The sequence below is a fragment of the Mustela putorius genome, unplaced genomic scaffold (assembly GCF_011764305.1).
Source record: "Mustela putorius furo isolate JIRA1106 unplaced genomic scaffold, ASM1176430v1.1 tig00003846_pilon_pilon_pilon, whole genome shotgun sequence".
In the NCBI taxonomy this organism is placed as follows: domain Eukaryota; kingdom Metazoa; phylum Chordata; class Mammalia; order Carnivora; family Mustelidae; genus Mustela; species Mustela putorius.
In genome coordinates, this window is record NW_025421999.1 from 3,388,043 (window position 1) to 3,402,966 (window position 14,924).

Genomic DNA, 14,924 nt, shown 5'->3' on the forward strand with positions numbered 1-14,924 from the left:
GGCACTTTCCTATGCTTTTGTCAGATAGTTGTTCTTATTTATACCCTTTCTCACTAAACCCAGGCTTCAAATATCTTGCCATGGTTAACTCCTGAAAACTGTATTGGCAAGGGAACTATCTCTGGGTAGCTCCTGGTTCAGATGCCTTCTTTTTTCTGGCCTAGATTGCCCTACCTGACCAATCTGTCACCTCTCCATGATACCCACCTTTCTCCCTCCTGCCAGTTACTACTGATTAGAGCATTCACTATGCCTCTCAGAAACCTTTAACGAATCCATATTACTAAGTTCAAACTCATTATATTTTCAACCTGATTTCCTACTCTCCTCTCTCTCTACATGTACCATGTATAAGCCCTATGCCTTATTCTTACCTTTGTACCAATTAGCCAAGAACATTAACATCTTATATTTTGTTAATGTCTACATTTTACTTCTAGCAAAGTCTCTTCCATCTTTATTTGTCCAACTCTGCTTTAAAGTTCGAACTCCAGGTCATCTCTTTTTTAAAAAAAAACACTGTTAAAAAGCAATCCCTTCTCTAAATACACATGCATATTATGACACCAGCGGTAACTACTGTGTTATGCTGGAGCTTGTTTTTTTCTGCAAGTATTTGTCTTTCCTACTGAACAGCATTTTATGGGAAGGGACTGAATTTTTACTTTGCACTCTCTCTAGCTCCCAACATAATGTTTATTCAAAATTGGAACTAGCACTAGTAAAGCTAAGCATCCCAGTATCCTCAGTACCTAACCCATAAAACACTCAGTAAATATATTTAATTGGTGACTGGAAGGGTAGATGAACAAATGAATTTTGGTTCTCAATTATCTTAAGCCTTGGCTACGTGAAACTTCTTAGACAATTTCAATTTTCTCTTTCCATTCTGCTTTCCTCCAATTACAAATAGTATTTTAACAGCTATTAAAAATATTTCCAGCATAATTCTAATCTGCAATCTATGGGTTACACATTTCAAATTTATTCAGTACACTACATTATAATATGGTAAAACATTTGAATACATTTTTTTGGACATGTCATGATTTGACTCCCAAGTTTGTGAGATAGGTTACTCTATGTGACTAGAAAAAAATGACTAATACTAGGTTTAATATAGCCAGGAATAAAAATAGGATCAACTAAGTAGTAAAGACAATAGACTATATAGATCTATTTCCTCCCCCCACTTTTAGATTTTAAGATCTAATAAAGAGAGCACCACTGATTTTGGTTTGGGGGTAAGAAATGCATCTTTTAAAAGCAAGAGACAATACAAAAGCATATAAGCACTGAAATCAGGATAATTACCAGGAACTAGCATAGTAGATGTCAGTTCTGGAGTTTCCAAGAAGTCCACGTTGCTTCTCTGGAATGTCTTGCTATAATTTGTCTGAAGGTGGCTGTATAAATAATTACAGGTTAAGGCTATGCGCTTCTTTTATAATCTAAGTAGAGTGCAACAGATCGACTTCAGTCACGGTGGCAAGGTTTTGGATGATTTGGATTAAGTCTCTGAATATAGACTTTTTATGGTTATTTGGCCTTAAAAAACAAAATTTCTGAAGACTTTTAAAAGTCTTCAATATAAGAATATATAATAATAAGATTGCAATATATTAATTAATTATATATTTTAATGTAATTAAGAATAAGAACATTAATTCCCATGGAAAATAAAAGGAGAAAGACTTTAATTGCAGAAAGTAGCTTAAACAGAAAAAAGAATATACTGGCTGTCAGAATGATTTCAAAGTAGGATAGCTAAGAAGAGAGACTATAGATTTTTCCTCTCTCTAGGAAAAAAAGAAAAATCATCTATCTCAAAGTGTAGGTCTTGAGTACAGGATTAAGTAAGTTGGCTTTAGCTCTCTTCTGTGTTTGAAATTCTATTTGTGTCATTATATATTATAGTTTTAAAATAGTCACAAAAATAAACCTTTTAGGTCAATTTATAACTAAATTAGGTAAATTTATAACTAAATTTCCTGGTATTCTATTACTTTCATTACCATATTTAAAACCTTAAATATGGGCTTAATAGAGGGCTGTATTCTCTGCCATTTAAAACAAACTAGTACTATATAATTTCAATAGCAATAATTTTCTTCATCCCATTTTTCCAATTGTATGTTACCTATTTGTAATTATCTTAATTTAAAAGAGGTATATTGGTTTAACTTTGTTGAGAAGTTACTGACAAATATCTACATTCAACATGTACAATATGGTTTGATATACATTATACACTATAGAATGCTTACCAAGAGAAGTTGATTTTTAAATTTTTTTGCAGTTTAAAGATATTTAGAAACTTAAGCCATGATGGTGTTAACTGTTATAGTTTTACTGTAAAGTAAAATGCCACAAAGTTTATGAAAAATTAGAAAGTAAAATTATTTTCTCATCCTTCCTTTTCTGTGTCCTTTGTCCTCCCAACCTCCTGGTACTTAAGACACCCACGACCCATATCTAACTCTTACTTGACAACATCAGTAAAGTGGTTATACTTAAAGGAGGATCATTACCAAAAGTATTTGTGCTTCAAGAAGAGAAGGGTTTCTAATCTATGAAATAAATTCTTAAAAGGGTGGGATTTAGGAAAACGAACAAATGGGATAGATTTTAAGGTAAAGGGAATAGAGCTTTTCCTACAAGTTCTAAAAACATCATGTATATTTCCCCCTCCTTGCCCTACCCCCCAAAAAAGCCTAGTGTTACTTACCTATTCCACACACTGCTGTTCTCCCAAAACTCATAAATAATGTACCGAGATTCATTGGAAAGCTTCTGTATGGAAATACTGAAATGGAAAAGAAAAACTGTAAGTAGTCATGGGAAATTAAAGACAAGAAGCAAACTAATTTTAAAGATTCTAGTTATTTATTTTAGAGAGAGAGAGTGTGAGCAAGCTCAAGTGGAGGGAGAGGCAGAGGGAGAGAATCTCAAGCATGGCCCACGCTGAGCAAGGAGCCCTACATGGGACTTGATCTAGGACACTGAGATCATGACCTGAGCTGAAATCAAGAGTCAGATGCTTAACCAACAGCCACACAGGTGCCCCAAGAAGCAAACTAATTTTTCTAATTATCTCTGTATGTGGTATGAAACAATCTTACCTATTCATATGGAAAAAACCTATGGTGCCTGCATGAAAATGAAAGTTTTGTGAAGAATTGATTAGTTCAATATGTCTGTATTGTTTGACATAATTTTTTAATTTTTTGGTTTGTTATCATGAAAATCATCTCAGTATGTAATAGACATGAATATCTGTTGTCTTATGGTTCCAAAAAATGTTGTATGTGTGCATTTGTACTTGACCTCAAGTGCAGATCTTTGAATCTATCCTGTCTGCCTCCATATAGCTTTTTCCAAATTCCTGGCTTTATCCCATCCTTGGACTGACTGCTGCAAGGTTTCTGGTTTGTCATGCCCATGGTTCGTTCTCTCTCTCTCTCTCACACACACACACACACACACACACACACTTCTGGTTTGCCGGGGCCCACTGGTTTTCTCTCTTTCACACACTCGCACATATGCAAGCACGCACACACACACACACCCCAATTTTCTCCAACTTTGAGAGTCCACATTCTAGCCATAATTGTCATTTTTTTGTTTGTTTGCTTTTCCAATTTAGGACAGACAAATTTGTCCCTTGCAACTCTCTGACCAGCCTGAGAGTGGCTAAAAGGCTATGTGATGTATTTTGGAGGAGCTGGATTGGGGGGTCTGCTGAAAAGACACATTGGGATGAAGGCTGGATTTAATCGATCCTAGTGGTGGTGTGGGTTATCCCGTGGAGAACAGTAAATACAACACAGGAAGAAAAGCTAGAAAGGTGGTGAAATCGCTTAGTGAGTAATAACAAAGATCCAAATTAAGGTAGAAAAGAGGAGGGGACAGATTCATAAATTTATGGGAGGATGGGAGACAAATACAAAGATGACTTTAAAAAATTCCAGGGAGGGGGGAAGAGTCAAGATGGCGGAGAAGTAGCAGGCTGAGACTACTTCAGCTAGCAGGAGATCAGCTAGATAGCTTAGCTAAAGATTGCAAACACCTGCAAATCCATCGGCAGATCGAAGAGAAGAACAGCGATTCTAGAAACAGAAAAACAACCACTTTCTGAAAGGTAGGACAGGTGGAGAAGTGAATCCAAAGCGACGGGAAGATAGACCCCGGGGGGAGGGGCCGGCTTCTGGCAAGTGGCTGAGCAACAGAGCACAAAATCAGGACTTTTAAAAGTCTGTTCCACTGAGGGACATCGCTCCAGAGGCTAAACCAAGGCAAAGACCATGCGGGGTCAGTGTGGCCTCAGGTCCCGCAGGGTCACAGAAGGATTGGGAGTGTCTGAGTGTCGCAGAGCTTGTGGGTATTGGAACAGGGAAGCCGGCTACAGAGACAGAGCCGAGGAGTGAGCTCTCAGCTGTGGGTTACCGGGAACCGGTCACAGGCTGGGTGAGCTCAGAGCGCGGCCGGAGGAGAGGCAGACGGGAGTTACTGGGCGCTGTTCTCTGGGGGTGCACTGGGGAGTGGGGCCCCGGGCTCGCGGCTCCTCCAGGCCGGAGACCAGGAGGCCGCCATTTGTATTCCTGTCCTCCGGAACTCAGGGAAAAAAAGGTCAGGGAACAAAAGCTCCTGAAAGCAAACCTGAGTGGATTACTCAGCCCAGCCCATGACAAGGGCGGTGCAATTCCGCCTGGGGCAAAGACACTTGAGAGTCACTACAGCAGGCCCCTTCCTCAGAAGATCAACAAGAAATCAAGCCAAGATCAAGTTCACCTACCAAGGAGTGCAGTTTCAATACCAAGGAGAGCAGCAGAATTCCAGAGGAGGAGAAAGAAAAGCACAGAACTCATGGCTTTCTCCTTGGGATTTTTTAGTCTTGCAGTTAATTTTTTTTCTTTTTCATTTGTTTTCTCTTCTGCTAAAATTTTATTTTAACTTTTGCCCTATTCTTTTTTAACGTTTTTTTTTTTTTAACTAGTTTATATAATATATATATGTTTTCTTTTTTATACTTTTCTTTATTCGTTTTGTTTTTGTAATCCTTTTATTTTTTTTTCTTTTTATTTCTGAAACTCTTTTTAATCCCCTTCCTCTCCCCTCACGATTTGAGATCTCTTCTGATTTGGTTAAAGCATATCTTCCAGGGGTTGTTGCCACCCCAGGCAACAACCTGATTTTTAGTATTTTACTTGTGCTTTCATATATTCTTATCTGGACAATGACAAGGCGGAAAAATTCATCACAAAAAAAAGAACAAGAGGCAGTACCAAAGGCTAGGGACCTAATCAATACAGACATTGGTAATATGTCAGATCTAGAGTTCAGAATGACAATTCTCAAGCTTCTAGCCGGGCTCGAAAAAGGCATGGAAGATATTAGAGAAACCCTCTCGGGAGATATAAAAGCCCTTTCTGGAGAAATAAAAGAAAAAATCTAACCAAGTTGAAATCAAAAAAGCTATTAATGAGGTGCAATCAAAAATGGAGGCTCTCACTGCTAGGATAAATGAGGCAGAAGAAAGAATTAGCGATATAGAAGACCAAATGACAGAGAATAAAGAAGCTGAGCAAAAGAGGGACAAACAGCTAATGGACCACGAGGGGAGACGTGGAGAATTCGAGAGATAAGTGACACCATAAGACGAAACATTAGAATAATTGGGATTCCAGAAGAAGAAGAAAGAGAGAGGGGAGCAGAGGGTACTGGAGAGAATTATTGGGGAGAATTTCCCCAATATGGCCAAGGGAACGAGCATCAAAATTCAGGAGGTTCAGAGAACGCCCCTCAAAATCAATAAGAATAGACCCTCACCCCGTCACATTATAGTAAAATTTACAAGTCTTAGAGACAAAGAGAAAATCCTTTAAGCAGCCCGGGAAAAGAGGTCTGTAACATACAATGGTAAAAATATTAGATTGGCAGCAGACTTATCCACAGAGACCTGGCAGGCCAGAAAGAGCTGGCATGATATTTTCAGAGCACTAAACGAGAAAAACATGCAGCCAAGAATACTATATCCAGCTAGGCTATCACTGAAAATAGAAGGAGAGATAAAAAGCTTCCAGGGCAAACAAAAACTGAAAGAATTTGCAAACACCAAACCAGCTCTACAGGAAATACTGAAAGGGGTCCTCTAAGCAAGGAGAGAGCCCACAAGTGGTAGATCAGAAAGGAACAGAGACAATATACAGTAACATTCACCTTACAGGCAATACAATGGCACTAAATTCATATCGCTTAATAGTTACCCTGAATGTTAATGGGCTAAATGCCCCAATCAAAAGCACAGGGTATGAGAATGGATAAAAAAAACAAAACCCATCTATATGTTGCCTACAAGAAACTCATTCTAAGCCCAAAGACACCTCCAGATCTAAAGTGAGGGGGTGGAAAAGAAATTACCATGCTAATGGACATCAGTAGAAAGCAGGAGTGGCAATCGTTAGATCAATTAGATCTTTAAAAATTAATTAATAAATTATTTTTTTTATGAACATGTATTTTATCGCCAGGGGTATAGGTCTGTGAATCGCCAGGTTTACACACTTCACAGCACTCACCATAGCACATACCCTCCCCAATGTCCATAACCCCACCCCCCCTTCTACCAACCACCCCCCTCAGCAACCCTCAGTTTGTTTTGTAAGATTAAGAGTCATTTATGGTTTGTCTCCCTCCCAATCCCCTCTTGTTTCATTTAGTCTTCTCCTACCCACTTAAGCCCCCATGTTGCATCACTACTTCCTCATATCAGGGAGATCATATGATAGTTGTCTTTCTCTGCTTGACTTATTTCACTAAGCGTGATATGCTCTAGTTCCATCCATGTTGTAGCAAATGGCAAGATTTCATTTCTTTTGATGACTGCATAGTATTCCATTGTGTATATATACCACTTCTTCTTTACCCATTCATCTGTTGATGGACATCTTGGTTCTTTCCATAGTTTGGCTATTGTGGACATTGCTGCTATAAACATTCGGGTGCACGTGCCCCTTCGGATCACTACGTTTGTATCTTTAGGGTAAATACCCAGTAGTGCCATTGCTGGGTCATAGGGCAGTTCTATTTTCAACATTTTGAGGAACCTCCATGCTGTTTTCCAGAGAGGTTGCACCAGCTTGCATTCCCACCAACACTGTAGGAGGGTTCCCCTTTCTCCGCATCCTCCCCAGCATCTGTCATTTCCTGACTTGTTGATTTTAGCCAGTCTGACTGGTGTGAGGTGATATCTCATTGTGGTTTTGATTTCTATTTCCCTGATGCCGAGTGATATGGAGCACTTTTTCATGTGTCTGTTGGCCATCTGGATGTCTTCTTTGCAGAAATGTCTGTTCATGTCCTCTGCCCATTTCTTGATTGGATTATTTGGTTTTTGGGTGTTGAGTTTGCGAAGTTCTTTATAGATTCTGGACACTAGTCCTTTATCTGAAATGTCGTTTGCAAATATCTTCTCCCATTCTGTCAGTTGTCTTTTGGTTTTGTTAACTGTTTCCTTTGCTGTGCAAAAGCTTTTGATCTTGATGAAATCCCAATAGTTCATTTTTGCCCTTGCTTCCCTTGCCTTTGGCGATGTTCCTAGGAAGATGTTGCTGCAGCTGAGGTCGAAGAGGTTGCTGCCTGTGTTCTCCTCAAGGATTTTGATGGATTCCTGTCGCACATTGAGGTCCTTCATCCATTTTGAGTGTATTTTTGTGTGTGGTGTAAGGAAATGGTCCAATTTCATTTTTCTGCATGTGGCTGTCCAATTTTCCCAACACCATTTGTTGAAGAGGCTGTCTTTTTCCCATTGGACATTCTTTCCTGCTTTGTCGAAGATGAGTTGACCATAGAGTTGAGGGTCTATTTCTGGGCTCTCTATTCTGTTCCATTGATCTATGAATCTGTTTTTGTGCCAGTATCATGCCGTCTTGATGATGACAGCTTTGTAATAGAGCTTGAAGTCCGGAATTGTGATGCCACCAACTTTGGCTTTCTTTTTCAATATCCCTTTGGCTATTCGAGGTCTTTTCTGATTCCATATAAATTTTAGAATTATTTGTTCCATTTCGTTGAAATAGATGGATGGTACTTTGATACGGATTGAATTAGATGTGTAGATTGCTTTAGGTAGCATAGACATTTTCACAATATTTATTTTTCCAATCCAGGAGCATGGAACATTTTTCAATTTCTTTATGTCTTCCTCAATTTCTTTCAAGAGTACTTTATAGTTTTCTGAGTATAGATTCTGTGCCTCTTTGGTTAGGTTTATTCCTAGGTATCTTATGGTTTTGGGTGCAATTGTAAATGGGATGGACTTCTTAATTTCTCTTTCTTCTGTCTTGTTGTTGGTGTAGAGAAAAGCAACTGATTTCTGTGCATTGATTTTATATCCTGACGCTTTACTGAATTCCTGTATAAGTTCTAGCAGTTTTGGAGTGGAGTCTTTTGGGTTGTCCACATATAGTATCATATCATCTGTGAAGAGTGATAATTTGACTACTTCTTTGCCGATTTGGATGCCTTTAATTTCCTTTTGTTGTCTGATTGCTGAGGCTAGGACTTCTAGTACAATGTTGAATAGCAGTGGAGATAATGGACATCCCTGCTGTGTTCCTGACCTTAGCGGAAAAGCTTTCAGTTTTTCTCCATTGAGAATGATATTTGCGGTGGGTTTTTCATAGATGGCTTTGATGATATTGAGGTATGTGCCCTCTATCCCTACACTTTGAAGAGTTTTGATCAGGAAGGGATGCTGTACTTTGTCAAATTCTTTTTCAGCATCTATTGAGAGTATCATATGGTTCTTGTTCTTTCTTTTTTTGATGTGTTGTATCACATTGACTGATTTGCGGATGGTGAACCAACCTTGCAGCCCTGGAATAAATCCCACTTGGTTGTGGTGAATAATCCTTTTAATGTACCGTTGAATCCTATTGGCTAGTATTTTGGTGAGAATTTTCACATCTGTGTTCATCAAGGATATTGGTCTATAGCTCTCTTTTTTGATGGGACCCTTATCTGGTATTGGGATCAAGGTGATGCTGGCCTCATAAAATGAGTTTAGAAGTTTTCCTTCCATTTCTATTTTTTGGAACAGTTTCAGGAGAATAGGAATTAGTTCTTCTTTAAATGTTTGGTAGAATTCCCCCAGGAAGACGTCTGGCCCTGGGCTTTTGTTTGTTTGGAGATTTTACTGACTGCTTCAATCTCCTTACTGGTTATGGGTCTGTTCAGGCTTTCTACTTCTTCCTGGTTCAGTTGTGGTAGTTTATATGTTTCTAGGAATGCATCCATTTCTGCCAGATTGTCTAATTTGTTGGTGTAGAGTTGCTCATAGTATGTTTTTATAATAGTTTGTATTTCTTTGGTGTTAGTTGTGATCTCTCCTCTTTAATTCATGATTTTATTTATTTGGGTCCTTTCTCTTTTCTTTGTGATAAGTCTGGCCAAGGGTTTATCAATTTTATTAATTCTTTCAAAGAACCAGCTCCTAGTTTCGTTGATTTGCTGTACTTTCTTCTTGGTTTCTATTTCATTGATTTCTGCTCTGATCTTTATGATTTCTCTTCTCCTGCTGCGCTTAGGGTTTCTTTCTTGTTCTTTCTCCAGCTCCTTTAGGTGTAGGGTTAGGTTGTGTACCTGAGACCTTTCTTGTTTCTTGAGGAAGGCTTGAACCGCTATATATTTTCCACTCAGGACTGCCTTTTTTGTGTCCCAGAGATTTTGAACCATTGTATTTTCATTATCATTTGTTTCCATGATTTTTTTCAATTCTTCTTTAATTTCCCGGTTGACCCATTCATTCTTTAGAAGGATGCTGTTTAGTCTCCATGTATTTGGGTTCTTTCCAAACTTCCTCTTGTGGTTGAGTTCTAGCTTCAGAGCATTGTGGTCTGAAAATATGCAGGGAATGATCCCAATCTTTTGATACCGGTTGAGTCCTGATTTAGGACCGAGGATGTGATCTATTCTGGAGAATGTTCCATGTGCACTAGAGAAGAATGTGTATTCTGTTGCTTTGGGATGAAATGTTCTGAATATATCTGTGATGTCCATCTGGTCCAGTGTGTCATTTAAGGCCTTTATTTCCTTGTTGATCTTTGCTTGGATGATCTGTCCATTTCAGTGAGGGGAGTGTTAAAGTCCCCTACTATTATTGTATTATTGTTGATGTGTTTCTTTAATTTTGTTATTAATTGGTTTATATAGTTGGCTGCTCCCACGTTGGGGGCATAGATATTTAAAATTGTTAGATCTTCTTGTTGGACAGACCCTTTGAATATGATATAGTGGCATTCCTCATCTCTTATTATAGTTTGGCTTAAAATCTAATTGATCTGATATAAGGATTGCCACTCCTGCTTTCTTCTGATCTCCATTAGTATGGTAAATTCTTTTCCACCCCCTCACTTTAGATCTGGAGGTGTCTTCAGGCTTAAAATGAGTTTCTTGGAGGCAACATATAGATGGGTTTTGTTTTTTTATCCATTCTAATACCCTGTGTCTTTTGATTGGGGCATTTAGCCCATTAACATTCAGGGTAACTATTGAGGATATGAATTTAGTGCCATTGTATTGCCTGTAAGGTGACTGTTACTGTATATTGTCTCGTTCCTTACTGATATACCACTTGTACGCTCTCTCTTTGCTTAGAGGACCCCTTTCAGTATTTCCTGTAGAGCTGGTTTGGTGTTTGCAAATTCTTTCAGTTTTAGTTTGTCTTGGAAGCTTTTATTTTATTTTTTTAAAGATTTTATTTATTTATTTGACAGAGAGAGATCACAAGTAGGCAGAGAGGCAGGCAGAGAGAGAGAGAGAGGAGGAAGCAGGCTCCCTGCTGAGAGAGAGAGCCTGATGCAGTACTCGATCCCAGGACCCTGAGATCATGACCTGAGCCTAAGGCAGTGGCTTAACCCACTAAGCCACCCAGGCGCCCCATGTCCTGGAAGCTTTAAATCTCTCCTTCTATTTTCAATGATAGCCTAGCTGGATATAGTACTCTGGGCTGCATGTTTTTCTCGTGTAGTGCTCTGAAAATATCATGCCAGCTCTTTCTGGCCTGCCAGGTCTCTGTGGATAAGTCAGCTGCCAATCTAATATTTTTACCATTGTATGTTACAGACCTCTTTTCCCGGACTGCTTAAAGGATTTTCTCTTTGTCTCTAAGACTTGTAAATTTTACTATAATGTGACGGGGTGAGGGTCTATTCTTATTGATTTTGAGGGGCGTTCTCTGAACCTCCTGAATTTTGATGCTCGTTCCCTTGGCCATATTGGGGAAATTCTCCCCAATAATTCTCTCCAGTATACCTTCTGCTCCCCTCTCTCTTTCTTCTTCTTCTGGAATCCCAATTATTCTAATGTTGTTTCGTCTTATGGTGTCACTTATCTCTCAAATTCTCCCCTCGTGGTCCAGAAGCTGTTTGTCCCTCTTTTGCTCAGCTTCTTTATTCTCTGTCATTTGGTCTTCTATATTGCTAATTCTTTCTTCTGCCTCATTTATCCTAGCAGTGAGAGCCTCCATTTTTGATTGCACCTCATTAATAGCTTTTTTGATTTTGACTTGGTTAGATTTTAGTTCTTTTTTTTTCTCCAGAAAGGGCTTTTATATCTCCCGAGAGGGTTTCTCTAATATCTTCCATGCCTTTTTCGAGCCTGGCTAGAAGCTTGAGAATTGTCATTCTGAACTCTAGATCTGACATATTACCAATGTCTGTATTGATTAGGTCCCTAGCCTTTGGTACTGCCTCTTGTTCTTTTTTTTTGTGGTGAATTTTTCCGCCTTGTCATTGTCCAGATAAGAGTATATGAAAGAGCAAGTAAAATAGTAAAAGTGTGGTAACAACCCCAGGAAAATATGGTTTAACCAAATCAGAAGATATCCCAAATTGTGAGGGGGGAGTAAGGGGATAAAAACAGGTTAATAAAAAAAAAAAAGAAAAAAAAAAAAGAAAAAGATAAGAAAAGAATTTAAAAAGGGAAAACGAATAAAGAAAAATATAAAAAGGAAAAAACATATATTAGATAAACTAGTTAAAAAACATTAAAAAAGAAAAGGGTAAAAGTTTAAAAAATATTAGCAGAAGAAGAGAAAAAAATGAAAAAGAAAAAAATTAAATTAACTGGAAGACTAAAAAAATCACAGGGAAAAAAAAAAGAAAAGAAAAAATAATCACAGGGAGAAAGCCATGAGTTCCGTGCTTTTGCTTTCTCCTTCTCTGGAATTCTGTTGCTCTCCTTGGTATTGAAACCGCACTCCGTAGGTGAACTTGGTCTTGGCTGGATTTCTTTTTGATCTTCTGAGGGAGGGGTGTGGTGTAGTGATTCTCAAGTGTCTTTGCCCCAGGCGGAATTGCACCGCCTTTACCAGGGGCCGGGCTGAGTAATCCGCTCGGCTTTGCTTTCAGGAGCTTTTGTTCCCTGAGCGCTTTCCATAGAGTTCCGGAGGACGGGAATACAAATGGCGGCCTCCTGGTCTCTGGCCCGGAGGAGCCGAGAGCCCAGGGCCCCACTCCTCAGTGCGCCCTCAGAGAACAGCGCCCAGTTACTCCCGTCTGCCTGACCTCCGGCCGCGCTCCGATTCACGGAGCCTGCGACAGGTTCAAGGTAACCCCGAGCTGCGAGCTTACTGTCGGCTCTGTCTCTGCAGCCAGCTTTCCCGTTCCAATACGCGCAAGCTCTGTGACACTCAGATACCCCGGATCCTTCTGTGACCCTGCGGGACCTGAGGCCACGCTGACCCCGCGTGGGCTTCGCCCCGGTTCAGCCTCTGGAGCGATGTCCCTCAGCGGAACAGACTTTTAAAAGTCCTGATGCTGTGCTCCGTTGCTCCGCCGCTTGCCGGGAGCCGGCCCCTCCCCCCAGGGTCCATCTTCCCGTCGCTTTGGATTCACTTCTCCGCCGGTCCTACCTTTCAGAAAGTGGTTGTTTTTCTGTTTCCAGAATTGCTGTTGTTTTTCTCTTCGATCTGCCGATTGATTTGCAGGTGTTTGCAATCTTTAGATAAGCTATCTAGCTGATCTCTGGCTAGCTGAAGTAGTCTCAGCCTGCTACTTCTCTGAGATCTTGACTCCTCCGATCAATTAGATTTTAAGCCAAAGACTATAATATGAGATGAGGAAGGACACTATATCATACTCAAAGGGTCTGTCCAACAAGAAGATCTAACAATTTAAAATATCTATGCCCCCAACGTGGGAGCAGCCAACTATATAAACCAATTAATAACAAAATCAAAGAAACACATCAACAATAATTCAATAATAGTAGGGGACTTTAACACTCCCCTCACTGAAATGGACAGATCATCCAAGCAAAAGGTCCACAAGGAAATAACGGTCTTAAACAACACACTGGACCACATGGACATCACAGATATACAGAACATTTCATCCCAAAGCAACAGAATACACATTCTTCTCTAGTGCACATGGAACATTCTCCAGAATAGATCACATCCTCGGTCCTAAATCAGGACTCAACCGGTATCAAAAGATTGGGATCATTCCCTGCATATTTTCAGACCACAATGCTCTGAAGCTAGAACTCAACCACAAGAGGAAGTTTGGAAAGAACCCAAATACATGGAGACTAAACAGCATCCTTCTAAAGAATGAATGGGTCAACCGGGAAATTAAAGAAGAATTGAAAAAAATCATGGAAACAAATGATAATGAAAATACAATGGTTCAAAATCTCTGGGACACAAAAAAGGCAGTCCTGAGTGGAAAATAAATAGCGCTACAAGCCTTTCTCAAGAAACAAGAAAGGTCTCAGGTATATAACTTAACCCTACACCTAAAGGAGCTGGAGAAAGAACCAGAAAGAAACCCTAAGCGCAGCAGGAGAAGAGAAATCATAAAAATCAGAGCAGAAATCAATGAAATAGAAACCAAAAAAACAATAGAACAAATCAACGAAACTAGGAGCTGGTTCTTTGAAAGAATTAATAAAATTGATAAACCCTTGGCCAGACTTATCACAAAGAAAAGAGAAAGGACCCAAATAAATAAAATCATGAATTAAAGAGGAGAGATCACAACTAACACCAAAGAAATACAAACTATTATAAAAACATACTATGAGCAACTCTACGCCACAAATTTGACAATCTGGAAGAAATGGATGCATTCCTAGAAACATATAAACTACCACAACTGAAACAGGAAGAAACAGAAAGGCTGAACAGACCCATAACCAGTAAGGAGATTGAAACAGTCAGTAAAATCTCCAAACAAACCAAAGCCCAGTGCCAGACGTCTTCCCGGGGGAATTCTACCAAACATTTAAAGAAGAACTAATTCCTATTCTCCTGAAACTGTTCCAAAAAATAGAAATGGAAGGAAAACTTCTAAACTCATTTTATGAGGCCAGCATCACCTTGATCCCAATACCAGATAAGGGTCCCATCAAAAAAGAGAGTTATAGACCAATATCCTTGATGAACACAGATGTGAAAATTCTCACCAAAATACTAGCCAATAGGATTCAAAGGTACATTAAAAGGATTATTCACCACAACCAAGTGGGATTTATTCCAGGGCTGCAAGGTTGGTTCAACATCTGCAAATCAGTCAATGTGATACAACACATCAAAAAAAGAAAGAACAAGAACCATATGATACTCTCAATAGATGCTGAAAAAGAATTTGACAAAGTACAGTATCCCTTCCTGATGAAAAGTCTTCAAGTGTAGGGATAGAGGGCACATGCCTCTATATTATCAAAGCCATCAATGAAAAACCCACCGCAAATATTCTCAATCGAGAAAAACTGATAGCTTTTCTGCTAAGGTCAGGAACATGGCAGGGATGTCCTTTATCACCACTGCTATTCAACATTGTACTAGAAGTCCTAGCCTCAGCAATCAGACAACAAAAGGAAATTAAAGGCATCCAAATCGGCAAAGAAGAAGTCAA

The 14,924-nt window shown here is 39.3% G+C and overlaps 1 protein-coding gene across 1 annotated transcript in view; it reads right to left on the reverse strand.

The window, feature by feature from the left end:
• NECAB1 (N-terminal EF-hand calcium binding protein 1) overlaps positions 1–14,924 on the reverse strand; it is a 203,396-nt gene that overhangs the window by 3,887 nt on the left and 184,585 nt on the right. The window contains exons 11-12 of the mRNA XM_045063139.1: positions 2,729–2,806; positions 1,315–1,406 (exon numbers count right to left, since the gene is read on the reverse strand). Coding sequence (XP_044919074.1) covers positions 1,315–1,406; positions 2,729–2,806 — 170 coding nt within the window. The remainder of the gene's footprint in view (positions 1–1,314; positions 1,407–2,728; positions 2,807–14,924) is intronic.